Source organism: Aptenodytes patagonicus, chromosome 27, assembly GCF_965638725.1.
Source record: "Aptenodytes patagonicus chromosome 27, bAptPat1.pri.cur, whole genome shotgun sequence".
In the NCBI taxonomy this organism is placed as follows: domain Eukaryota; kingdom Metazoa; phylum Chordata; class Aves; order Sphenisciformes; family Spheniscidae; genus Aptenodytes; species Aptenodytes patagonicus.
Genome location: NC_134975.1, coordinates 2,986,951 through 3,000,005, shown reverse-complemented (window position 1 = coordinate 3,000,005; position 13,055 = coordinate 2,986,951). Strand labels below are relative to the sequence as shown.

Below are 13,055 nucleotides of genomic sequence, written 5' to 3'. Positions count from 1 at the left end.
TAACCTGCTGTCTTTGTTTTGTGGTTCCCATAGTGGGGAGAGGGAGGATATGTGGGCCTTGGGACCATTTTGAGCTCTGGACAGAGATAGACAAGCTCTTGAGGAGATCAGGGTTCCCTCAGTGGTGGTGCTGGAGATGATGTCTGTGTGAACTCCAGAGACTTACCGCCCTCAAAGCCCGGCATTCAGAGCAACACAGCTGTCTGTTTCACTCGCTTGGAAGCCCTGTATTAATGCTGCTGAAGCACAGATCTGACTGCAGAGACCTCTCTGCTGGTGGACACACTTGGAAACAGGCTGTAGTAAGGCTAATGGAGAGAAAGGCATGGCTGAAGCTGCAAGGGCAGTGCTGTCAGAGAGCAAGGGTGTGTGGTAGTGTGCCTGGAGTTTGGAGGGCATTCATAGAAAAAGCAGAACCATTATGCTTCTGGGTTAACAGTAATCAGCTTGAGAGGAGTCTGGGTTCTCAGGGAACCAGAGTTTGCAGCTGAGTCAGAACAAAAGCCATGACATGCTCCTTCCCTGCACACACAAACACTGCCCCCACCTCTCTGAACATCCCCAGGAGCAGCCTTCAGAGTTTAGGTTGGAGAGAGCTGAAGAGCTTGACAGTGATGCTTGTTAGGTCAACTGTAATTTGGGGTTTGAGGCTGCATAGTCCAATTCCTTCACCTCTTTAGGGATATAATCATTGTACTGGTTTTCCAAGAGATGTATTTTCTTTGGCTCTCACATGCTCCCAGAAGCCCAGGACATCACCTCAGAAGTTCCTTCCACGCCTATCTTTTCCTCTCCACAACTGCGTGGAGCTGCTGCCAGGCTCAGCTTGCAGCATTATACAAGCACCTCTTCCAGTGTTGCCTTCCTCATCATTCCTCCCCAGTGAAGGCCCAGGAACCCATTACTGTGCTTATGATCGTTAGCTGGGCTGATAAACCAGGCTCACTGCTTGGGTTGTTTTGCTGATACTATGTAAAGTCCTGCTGTGGCCAGACCTGGCCTAGGGCTAAGGGAGGGTGATCAGTGGCAGCACAGCTCTAAGCGTTGCAATATCCCAACATGTAGCTGTTCCATCTGGGCAGAAAGCCTTACCAGGGCTGGTGTGGAAAGTGATCTTGCAAGATCTCTATCAGCCTTGTCTCAAGGCCTCTGTTAAAAGCTCCCTGTTCTGAGACAAGGAGGGCTTTAGCAAGGGATCATGCTCTGACCCTGCTGGCATCTCTTCCAGGCTGGGATCTGGCTGGGGAAAAGGGCCAGGAGCCAGCTCTCAACACACGCCAAGGAAGATCAGCAGTGTCTGGGTCTTCACAGTGCATGCCCAAGAAAGCTGTGACCCAGGGTGTGTGTTTGCTGTCAGATCCTCATACAAAGTGCTAACATGCTATGTCACAGAGCCAGCTGCTGACTGGGCTCACCACCCTGGTGTGGCAGTACTGATGCAGCACCTGCAGGTCCTGCTGCTGCCCCTTTCCACTGGAGGTGCGGTCTAACTCCTCCGGTCTCTGCAGGGGCAACCGGGACAGTTTGAACCGGGCCTCAGGCAGCCGCCAGAGCAGCACAGAGAGTGAGATAAAGTCGCTGGAGCCTCGGCCGTGGAGCAGCACAGACTCAGATGGCTCCATCCGCAACCTGCGACCACCTGTTACCAAAGCCAGCAGCTTCAGTGGCATCTCCATCCTGACACGGGGGGACAGCATCGGGAGTAGCAAAGGCAGCACTACCAGCAGAACATCCCGGGCAGGTACTGTATTGTTGCCCCTGCACACCTTCTGCCAAAAGGCACCTAGCAGACATAGTCTTCGGGCTGGGGGACTGGGGCTCATGATGCTCTGGTCAGTGACTCTGATTAAAATGGGACATGGTTGGCATCGTCTGAATGTGTTCAGTACCTGGGCAGGGATATGCCAGTTTGTTCATCATCTGCTTTTTCAATACTCACCATCAGATCTTCCTTCCCTTTAGCAGAGTTATCTAAGACAAAGGACATTGTTTAGTCCCATACCCTGGAACTCAAGCTACCAATTTTCTGTTGTTTTCTCTCTCCTGCTGTGTTGCAAGTTATGTTGCCATTCCTTTCTGCTCCCCAGAATCCCTCACAGCCCTAAGGAGACTTAGTCAGGGTGAACCATCTGGCACTTTTCCTTGCTTTCCAACAAAGGAGGTCCAGGGAAGGGTGTCACCAATTAGTCGATCTCATCAGATAAAGACTGTGTTAATTGGTATCTGCCTACGATGTTCTCTCAAAATGATTCACTATACCCCTGAGAGCAAATACAACGGCAGGGAGCTGGGCCTGCAGCTCTTCAAGAGCTGTTGAATACAGCTCAAGGTTTCAGGAGCACCAAAGGGAATTAGGATCACAAGTCTCTCTGCCTGCTTCAGATCAGTTCTTCCTTTTCCATCTAGGTAACACAAAGGGTAGCCCATGCACGGAGAATGTTACTGTGGGGCGTCACTAGTAATCTGTTACTGACAACAGCTTCCTGAGAGGATGTGTGTTGCACTTGGCAGGGCACCAGCCCTTCTATCAGTGGGGAGCAGAGTCCTTTATTTTCAACTGACTGCTTGTGAAAGGCATTTGTGGAAGAGGCAGCACAGGTCTTTGCTCTCATTTTAATGGTCCAGTGATAACTGAGGAGCCATATGGTAGCTGGTTACAATTGCTGTGCAATATCAATGAGCAAAATCCAGTGTTGTCTCACTGTCTAGCTTCCTCTGCTCTCACTGGTAGGCAGCAGGTCCCCAAATGCTTGAGAGCTGTCATTTTACTGGGGAGGGGAGGCAGATTGGTGCTTGTGGGTGATTAGACTGCTCCACAAGAATCCTTTCAAATAAAAGTGATGGATCTAAAAGGCAGCCAGGCTGCTGTTCTAGCACCCAGGCTGGCCTTGAAAACCACACATTCATCTTGCAGTTTGAAGGTGCCTGCATCATCTCTTGGGACCCTGTTTCCATTGCGCTCAGGGCTGCACTTACTTTGATTATTGCAACCACCTCCGGGACTGATTCATCAACTGATGGGAGCAGTTATTTGAAGATCTGTCCCAGCTGTGTGCAAAGCAGAGCAGGAGAGGATCTGCTTTTTTGCTCTTTCTGTATTTTTCCTCCAGGTCTCCCCTGGGAACAGAAGCCAGTTGCTCTCCAGGCTTTATATAATGGCGAGTGATTAAAAATGTCTTGGGGGGGGGAAGCAAAGGAATTTTCACTTGCGGGGGGGGAAACAAACAAACCACCCTCCATATCCTCATATTTATTCTGTGGGGGAGGAAGTGCTTAGGACTCTGGGGCTCTTTTCCCATCTCAGCATTCAGCCCCTGGGCAAATGTCAGCAAAATCTTTCCTTCTTTGCACCGTGTGGCTGATGATACAGACCTCCTTAGCAGAATACCTGAAGATTAGCTGTTGAAATGCAGTAGATCAGAGGCAGAATTAGTTAAATAGTAGCTACTGGGCATCAAGCAATAGTTTCACAGCCCTTTTATTTCTGGAAGTAAGACTGAAATACTGAGGAGAGCACTTCCCAGCTGGGTGTCCTGCAGCATGTATCGCACTCCTTCCTAACAATTTTTCCTACCATGGGAAGGAATTGCTTTCAGCCTGCCATCCCCTAGCCTTTTGCTCAAAAGATGTGCATGTGCTGCGTCTATGTGGCCATAAAATAGGATTCCCTCACTTCCCTCTCTGTTCTGGGCAAGCACTCGAACAGATCATCATGACATATTAGTGTCCAAGCAGGGGCCGTGCCTAGCTGCAGAACTGAGCTGTGACTGGGAACAGCTCTCTTGCTTCTTTCCACAGACTGGTTTACGGTACTGAGCTGATGTGAGTGTATCTGGCAGCTCCCTGTTTTTGTAATCTCTGCCTCATGCTGGAGTGGAGATCCCTCCGCCAGGCAGGTGCTGCTGTTAACAGCCAGATTCGTCTTCCCAGCAGAAGGCCCATGGCATTTATAGAAGGCTCTGACTTGTGCCTGGTGCTTTCCAGACAAGACAGAGGGCGCATCCCTCCAAAGAATCAGTTGCAACACAGATGTGTTTTTACTACCCTGTGCCAACCCTGCCAGCACCTGCACCAAGCATGCACTGTCCTGTGGGCAGAGGCCAGCTAGATTCGTCATATGAGCCTGACATTGGCCTTTTAATTTCCTGCAGTTCTGAGTAGTGTTGAAGGTTTACACAAACAACAACTACCTGAGAGCTGTGGGTGGGGACCACTGTGTAGGCTGTCCACTTGGAGTAAGGGTGCTAGGTTGGGGTCAGGGAAGAGAGCACACTCTTGGGAATAACACTATACAACTCGTGGCCATGGTCTGGAACAAGAATTGCATCCTGGTCTTCCCTGGGAGCAGGGCATGCACGGGTCAGGGGGAGAAGAAGATGCTGTGACCAGCTGTGGAGGGTCAGTGTATGGACATGGACATGGAGAGGAGAGGGGTACAATCACTTGGAGTCCTGAGGGTGTCAACACCTTGGTTTGCTGTGAAGCAGAGGCAAACTAGTGACTTAGCCTGCAGCCTGCTCACCCTGTCCCCCGTGGAAGCTCCCATGTGGACAGCAGAGAATGCAGTCTGGCTGCAGTGCAGGAGATAGTGACAGGATCTTCCCCCCGCCCTTCCCATCAACGAATCGATGTTTTTCTCTCCCAGGTACCAACCCTGCCATGCTTTTCTCTGTTCAAGGTTTGGTACTAGGTGCCCCTGAAGCATGCAGCCAATCCCCTTCTTCACAGCCCAGCCGTGGCCTCCTACCCTGCACAGCCCAGCAGCCTCAACCGCAGCCACCCCAACAGCCACCACCGCAGCCCCAAGGACTTCCACCTGCAGCCCAGCAGCAGCCAGCCATGAGTAACCACATGATATCCCAGGTGAGTTGCTGCACAGTATCCCAGGCTCAGTAAGCTCCTTGGGCACACAGGAGGGAGGTAGAAGCAGAGCCAGCATACACCCAGGGTGCTCTGGACTCACACTTGCCCAGTGGGTTTTGGGTGTCCTCACACTTGCTGCCTGTTAGGGAGTGACAGTCCCTCTATGCTATTGGCAGAGAGCAGGAGAAGGTCGGGGGCCTTGCTGTGCCTGAATATCATGCTGTGCAACATCTCAACTTGCCAGCCTCTTCTGTATCTGCTTGGGCCAGCAGCCCTCCTAGGAAGGGATCTGCAACCCTTTGCTGAGTGGCAGGGTTATGTTCTGGAACCAGTTGCCCTCCTGGTGAAGGACTGTCACAAACGGTAGTTGGGTTTGAGCTCCCCAGTGGCTGGTCACCTGATGTCCTGGGAAGAGGCAAACCTGGAACTGTGCCCGAATGTATCCTCCAGACTCTCCCCAAGTTAAATCCAAGTGATGTTCCACAGCCTGCAGGGCTATTTCTGAGGATGGACCCCTCTGGAAAGCACTCAGGGCTGTCATTCCTACATACTTTGTTCTGCTCCTGAGGCTGTAAAAAAACACAGCACAAGAGCTGCCCCTGTATCACTGCAGGACTGGGGAAGGGGTGGGAGCCAGCCCTGGTGGGCATGTTTGGAGAGAGCAAAGCTGCCTCGTGTTCAGTGGGTGCAGAGCTGGGCAGTGTGCATGGGAAGTATCCTCAGTACCTTCCCATCCTGCCCTATTCAGAGCAGCATGTTAGTGCTGGACCTCAGCCTGCCTATGAGTTTTATAGGGATCCTTTCTGGTGCATCGTCTCATGATGTCTCCTACAACAGAGAACTGCAAGTTACACTGGAGGTTTTCAAGATGCAGCTGGACAGGGAGGGTGCTAGATAATCTTATCTAGGCTCCCTTTCCCATAAAAGGTTGGACCAGATGATCTTCTGAGGTCCCTTCCAACCTGGGCTGTTCTATGATTCTGAGTGTTTTCAATGGGATGGGATGGGAGGAGGAAACAAGCCTCCTCGAACAGCTTTTACTGCAGATAACACGAACAGCTCCTTGCTGTCTGTTGCCGTCTGTATGAGGATGGGGGGAGCTTGTAGTTCTTGGGCCCTGGACTGGCTCCAGGTTGTGGTCTGTTTGCAGAGGATACTGAGACTCAAGGGAAGCATCTCAGTTCTACAGATGAGGTGTCTCCCTGAGGTAGCCAGGGTCCAGTGCTAAGTCTAGCAGGAGTGTCTGTCTGGAGCTGTAGCATGGCATGGGACAGAGCACAGTGCCCTGGGTGGGAGGTTTGAACACACAGTAGGCTTCTGGAGCTTGTGCAGGATCACTGTGTCTTGCTGGGGTTTTATTTTGTATCTTCTACTGTTCAGCTGTTTTAATGGTTTAGGTCCTGGAAAAACTTTTTTCATGTGTTCATGTGAAAGGTCTGAAAATGCACTGTCCCCCATGTGCATGCACCTTCTGTTTCACCAAAGGTCAAATCAAATGATCAAAAAAACAATCCAGTGCTGACCATTACAGGTTCAGTGCCCAAAGCACAGTATGTGGTTCTTGAGTTAGGTGTTGTCATAAACAGGCATCAGCAGGTCCTCTCAGTGACAAAGTGAGAGGGGCCCCTACAGAAGGCAAGAGTGAAGAAAAGACATTACCAGCACAAAAGGCCAAAAAGCACTGCAGAGAGAGCTGGGAGTCAGTGCCACACACAAGTGGGCAGTGGAGTGGGAGAGACACAAAGGTTGTGGTGAGGGGAAGTGGCTCTCCTGCTGCTGTTGGCCATAGCTGGTCTTTGTGAACTTGTGTCACTGTTCATGCCAGGCAAGAGCTGCTTTGTGGACATGGCCAGCCTTCACAGCTTCCACAAAGCAACTGGCTGGGTTGTGTGTCTTCACAGAGAGATGAATGCTCCCCTGTTCTGGTCTCCATGCTTTCCAGCCCTCTGCGGTGCCCCCCTCTGTGTGTTTGCAATTGGCTCAGTTGACTAACCTTGTTGTTCCTTCTTTCTCTCCTTCCTCCTATCCTTCCTTCCCCCTCCCCACCCTTTTCCCACCCAAATCTCTCTCCTCTACTCCCTTCTCTGCTGGTCTTAGCCGGTCCCAGCGCTGCAGCCTGTTCAGTATTCTCCAAGCTCCTGCCCCCAAGTCCTCTTGCCAGTCTCTCCACCCCAGCAGTACAACTTGGTATAAACCCCATTTCCTCTTCTTCACTGTCTCTGTTCTACTCGTGCTGTGTTTGTGTTGTATGAGCTTTTGCTAATCAGGTATGTCGCGGACACTGCACCCGGTGGGTTTGGGATTCATGGAGGCTCTGTGCTGCAGTGGGGTCAAGGCAGTGGGATGCCTCTGAGGCTGTGGGACCACCAGGGCTGGGCACTGCTGGAGTGGCTGATGTTGGAAAGAGCCTGGGGAAGAGCAAGTGCCAAGCCCAGAGCTCCACCAGGAAGCGATGCTTGTGCCCAGCACTGGGGTCCAGGGGCCATGGCTGCCCTGTGGTCTCAGTCAGCACCTGTGTTGTCTCCACTGGGTCTTTCGGGAACAGCGCGCCCCATGGGATACGGCCTCTGGGCTGGGGCCACCCCTGCCTGTGTGGGGTCCCGCATGTCACGAGTGTCCGCTGAGCATTCGCACCCCCCAGCAGCTCGCATGGCCCTAGCCCCTGTCCTGCAGAATGCTCTTGGTCTGTGGCTCATTTCTGGGGACCTTTCTTGGGTGAGCTCCCCCACACAGAGTAGGGAGAAGGGGTCTGCAATCTACTCAACAGAGCTATGTCCTACATGCTGTTGTCCTACATGCTGTTGTCCTACATGCTGTCCTCCTCCATCCTTCCCATTTATCGCCAATGCAGGCCGACGAACTCAGCAACCCCTTTGGGCAGATCAGCCTCAGCCGACAGGGCTCTACGGAAGCACCAGATCCTTCCTCAGCTATGTTCCAGTCATCCCTCATCTCCCAGCATCCTCAGCAGACAGGATTCATCATGGCAACCCCTGGGCAGCCCATTCCCACCTCCAACTACTCCGCCTCAGGGCACACGGCCCCCACACAGCAGGTGCTGCAGCCCCAGGGCTACATTCAGCCTCCCCAGCAAGTAAGGACATGCGCAAGCCTGGAGGGGATGTGCACCTCGGCCCAAAGCTGTCAGGCAAGGGGCTGCTGGGGAGCAGTCCAGAGAACAGTTCCTTGAGAGTAGGTCCCCTCTTTTTCTGCTGCTCATTTGTGATGGATCATACACAGGGGTCCAAGCTTCAGGTCGGCACGCACCCTTGCTAGGCACAGGATGATCTCTGCCCCCTTGTCCTTCTGAGCTCACAAGGCACTTATCTGGGGACCACTCTGGCCATTCCTGGCTCATAGTGTTGGGGGAGGGACAGTGACCAGACTCAGGGCTGACACCTCTAAGCTCTCTTTGGGGTCCCGCAGGGCATTATGACCTCTAGGATTGTTCCCCTGAGCTGTGATGAGAATTGTGCCTACTGTGCTCTTGCACTACTGTGCTGGGAAAGGCTTGGATGTGGAGGCTGGGAGGAGCGGGAAGGGGCTGCGGTTCCCTGAGGAGCTATCATCTGGCCAGAGCCAAAGCCCTGGTTGGTTTCCTTCGGCAGAAGCCAGGCCAGGTGAGAGAGAAAACTGGTCCTGGGGGACCAGCTTTATTGGTCCCACTCCCTCTTGTATTCTCATCACAGTGTTTTCTTGATTCTGATAGATTCAGGTTTCATACTACCCTCCTGGGCAGTACCCGAACTCCAGCCAGCAATACCGATCTCTCAGTCACCCAGTGGCCTACAGCTCCCAGCGCACTCAACAGCTCCCCCAGCAGTCCCAGCAGCCTGGTAAGGGGGCGTAGAAGGGGGGAGGGGGCATGTTTCCCTTTCCTTCCACTCTTGTTGGCTCTTAAGGACCTCCCATGCACTCTCTGGGGCCAGGCTGCTCTTCCCTGTCTCCTACTCTTTGCTGGACTTGCTGACTAGAGTGCCTCTTAACTGTGCAAAGGAAAGTTGAAAATTGGCCTGGCTGCAAAGGCTGTTTTAGTCTTTTCCCTCCCTCTCAGCATGTAGCTTGCACTGAGGTGCTGCAAGGTGGATTTATAGCCAGGAGCTTCCGTCAGGGCTTTTTACATCTGCCATAAAGGAAACCCTTTTCCCACTCTTTAGCAAGAGGTGGGGGCAAAGCAGGATTTGAGCCCTCATATGCCAAGTCTCAGGCTGTCTCCTGTGGCCAGCTGGGAAGCTGTTCCATTTAAACCCTGTTCTGACAGGTTTACAGCCAATGATGTCCAACCAGCAGCAAACATACCAAGGTGTAATGGGAGTGCAGCAGGCACAGCCACCCGGGCTCCTCAACAGCCAGAGGAACAGCATGGGCGGCCAGATGCAGAGTATGATGGGAGTGCAGCAGGCACAGCCCCCTGGCCTTCTCAGCAGCCAGAGGAGCGGTATGGGGAGCCAGATGCAAGGCCTGATGGTCCAGTACACTCCACTGCCTTCATACCAGGTAGGCATCAGTTGCTCTCTGATGAGGGGCTGCTGAGGAGGGGGCCTCAGCTGTGCAGGCCTTGCAGGGAGTGGCCTGTTCCTGTGCCTGAGTGATGGAGCCAAAGACAGAGACATTCACCTTGAGAAGATAGTGCATGCTTGCCAGCTTGGGGAGGGCACGAACACATCTGAATCTGTGTGGGACATGTCTTGAGAAGGAGGACTGAGCGCGGCTGGTCCCTTCGCCATTGTGTTCGCAGAAGAGCTGGGAGGGGCTGCCCTTGCCTGGGCAAGATTGCTCTGGGCTGCAGTAGACAACCATCTGGCATCTCTTCTACCTTGTATGGACCTTGCTGGTGTCTCTTTGGGGCCAGTTCTCCCTGCTGCTGCTCTATGTTACCTGTCATTCCATAGGGCTGCTTCTTTCCTCCCTGCACAGGTTCCCGTGGCCAATGAGTCCCAGAGTGTGGTCCAGCAGCCCTTCCAGCAGCCAGTGCTTGTACCAGCCAGCCAGTCTGTTCAGGGGGGGCTTCAGGCTGGAGGGGTGCCCATCTACTACAGCGTCATCCCAACTGCCCAGCAGAATGGCACCAGGTAAAGCTTCTGTTTCTCTGGCCTGCCTTGGGGAGAAAGGGGTCCTGCTGCCCTACTGAAAGGGCATAGCATCCTATTCCTGCAGCTAGAGGAGGTGGCTGGGCACCATAGATGCTGGTCATCTCTTGAGCTTGCCCAGTCCTAGCTCCCATAGTAAGCACTTCCTGGACACGGCTGTCCTCCAGCATGCGGTGCTTCCTGTGCTCCTCCAGAGGCAGCTGTGTTTCCAGCCGTCTCAAGTACTGAGGGAGCTGGTGGTTGCCTGCACAGACGGGCAGGCTGTTTCTCTCCATCGCCAGCACCTCACTAGAGTACTCTCTGCTTCACAGCTCTTCGGTGGGGTTCCTTCAGCCACCTGGGTCTGAACAGTATCAGATGCCACAGTCCCCATCACCCTGCAGCCCACCACAGATGCAGCAGCAGTATTCAGGTAAGAGGGGCCATCAATCAGGGTTGGCACTGATTCTGCACAGATTGGATCAGGTTTTGTAGGGGCTGCAGTAAACAGAGCTGCCAATTCATAGCCAAGTGGCAGCTTCTGTGCAATGGGTTTCCTTAGTCTTACCCACAGCCCACTGGGAGTTATCAGGACGTGGCACAGCGACTTTGCTCCAGGCTGATGCTGGCCTGTGCCTGGCGTCTCCTTGCCATGATGGGCAGGTAGGGTAAGAGTGGGTAGAGGGAGCTGCTGTGGGCTGCGGACTCCCTCTGCTGGCAACGCGGCTTAGTGTCACCAGGGCAGCTCATGGGACCAGGGAGCACTGTGGATGAGAGGAGCATCAGGATTCCTGCATCCTCTCCCAGCTGCCGGGAAGTGAGCTGGGGCCTGGTGAATTGGTGCAAGAGCTGGAACCAGAATACTGGAGCTCTGCGCCCAGCTCTGTGATTAGATCCTTTGCCTGAAGTTTTGCTGTGATGCTTAGAGAGGTCACCCAAGTTGCCCTCAACTTGTCCCCTCTGCTCACATTTCTCCTGGATTAAAAGTCATCACTCTCTGATGTAAGCTGTGATATCAGAGAGGGATCCTGACCGGGTCTTGGAGGGGCCTTTTTTCAACCCACCTGGGCAGGCAGGAGTGGCAGAGGAGAGAGTACGGAGGGGGTGTTGTAGGGAAGAGTGCAAAGTTGCACAGACAGGCAGGCTGCCTCTTGTCCCACAGCAAGCAGCAGCAGCAGTGCACAGAGCCTGGGCAATACTGCTGCTGTCGTCTCTCCCCAGGGGTGTCTCCATCAGGCCCTGGCGTGGTTGTGATGCAGCTGAATGTACCCAATGGCCCCCAGACCCCCCAGAATCCCCCTGTGGTGCAGTGGAGCCACTGTAAGTACTACAGCCTGGACCAGCGGGGGCAGAAGCCAGGAGACCTGTACAACCCAGACACCAGTGCTCAGGTATTGAGAGGACTGGGAAGCAGGCAGCTCATCTTTTGGGAGCAGCCTGGCGGGAGAGAGAGGACCCCAGCATCTGTGCTGTCTGGATGGGCTGGGAGATGGGGGTGGGTTCATCCCATGGTGGTGAGACAGGTGTGGGACCAGTCACAAGCATTGGGGCTGTCTAACGCTTTCCCTCCCCCAGGCCAGCACCCAGCTGAACAGCCCCATCACGTCGCCCACCCAATCCCCAACGCCGTCTCCTGTCACCAACCTCAACAGTGTCTGCACGGGGCTGAGCCCCCTCCCTGTCCTCACACAGTTTCCCCGGCCCATGGGCCCAGCACAAGGTAAGGGGAAGGAGTGGGGACAGCACAGGGCCGGGTCTTTCCTGTGATTTCTTCAGACCCCTACCAACATTTGCTTCCTTTTTACAGGTGATGGGCGCTACTCACTGCTGGGCCAGCCGCTGCAGTATAATCTGTCTATCTGTCCCCCACCGCTGCTCCACAACCAGCCCAACTACAATGCACACCAGGTAAAATTGGGCCAAACCCCCACCCACCCACCCTTTCACTGTCCTAGGAGCAGAGCAAGACCGCCCCCCTCCACTCCCCCTAGACAACCCCTCTCTGGGCAGAGCCCAGGAGTAGTTAAGAAGTAAGTCTCACACTGTGCCCTGTGCTTGGACACCTCTTGATTAGGTAGCAGGCTCCCTACCCCACGCTTTTGCCATCCATCCGGCAGAGCTGCCATTGTAAATGGATTTCCTTAGAGCCTGGCACTGGGCTAAAATTTCATCCTGCTCCCAGCTTTGCCCAGAAGCAGTGTCAGTCCCAAATCCTTTGAGTGTCCTGGAACCATGGCTGTGCCTTGTTCTCATCTAACTTACCCAAGCATGGTGTCACCTCAAAGGTGCCAGGGCGTGCAAGGTTCATCCAGGTGTCTTCACTCCCCTTCACAGCCATGGCCTAGTCAACTTTGGTCTTCCTCCCCACTCCCAGGATGCTCTGTGGGCACTGTGAGGCCACAGTGTCTCTTCAGGTGACACGCTACCATTTTTATTCTTTAAGGGGCAGACTGGAATGAAGCATGGAAACCGGAGCAAGAGACAGGCTCTCAAGTCAGCATCCACTGACCTTGGGACAAGTGATGTAGGCAAGTGACCCTCCTCAAGCAGTTCCCCTTTTGCCCTCTGACTAGTCCCCACTGCATGGGTGTAGCTGGCATTGGCAGAGACTCCAGATGCCATCTCTGCCCACACCAGCATCCCACAGAACCCATTGCTGGGGGTGGTTGTGGAGAGCAGTTCCTGCCTGCCACCGCCTCCCCCACGCACACAAACACACACCCACCACAGCCCACTTGAGGCCTGGCTTGCAGGGTAGGGGGGCATGCAGCAGAACCAGTCCCAGTCAGCTGTGCCTATTGGAAGGTGGGAGGACAGGGGTTGCTCAGGAACCTGGTAAACACTGCCTGCACCGATCAAAGTTTTTGAGGAAGAGTGGGGAGAAACTGTTGGAGAGTCAGTTATGAGCACCAGGACACCTGGGCCCTATTCCTGCCTCTGTGAGTGTTGAAACGATGGAGTGGGTGGAGCTGGCAGAACTCCTGGGATTTTATTCCTCTTTGTCAGCAGAAAGTGAGTGTCCAGACCCCTGAGATCTTGTTCCCACCATTACCTTCCCAAGTGACCCTTCCCTCTCATGCTTCCATTTCCCAGTGGGGCCAGGAGCTGCAGAGCCCTAATCTT

The 13,055-nt window shown here is 53.9% G+C and overlaps 1 protein-coding gene across 15 annotated transcripts in view; it reads left to right on the top strand.

Moving 5' to 3' along the window:
• R3HDM2 (R3H domain containing 2) overlaps window positions 1–13,055 on the top strand; it is a 62,470-nt gene that overhangs the window by 47,747 nt on the left and 1,668 nt on the right. For 12 of the 15 annotated variants that reach the window (XM_076360610.1, XM_076360599.1, XM_076360601.1 and 9 more), the window contains 12 exons: window positions 1,509–1,741; window positions 4,679–4,863; window positions 6,961–7,050; window positions 7,715–7,957; window positions 8,573–8,699; window positions 9,125–9,360; window positions 9,781–9,935; window positions 10,265–10,365; window positions 11,154–11,323; window positions 11,508–11,652; window positions 11,740–11,840; window positions 12,376–12,460. In XM_076360610.1, coding sequence (XP_076216725.1) covers window positions 1,509–1,741; window positions 4,679–4,863; window positions 6,961–7,050; window positions 7,715–7,957; window positions 8,573–8,699; window positions 9,125–9,360; window positions 9,781–9,935; window positions 10,265–10,365; window positions 11,154–11,323; window positions 11,508–11,652; window positions 11,740–11,840; window positions 12,376–12,460 — 1,871 coding nt within the window. The remainder of the gene's footprint in view (window positions 1–1,508; window positions 1,742–4,678; window positions 4,864–6,960; window positions 7,051–7,714; window positions 7,958–8,572; window positions 8,700–9,124; window positions 9,361–9,780; window positions 9,936–10,264; window positions 10,366–11,153; window positions 11,324–11,507; window positions 11,653–11,739; window positions 11,841–12,375; window positions 12,461–13,055) is intronic. The other 3 variants (XM_076360614.1, XM_076360613.1, XM_076360600.1) reach the window with 2 other exon arrangements.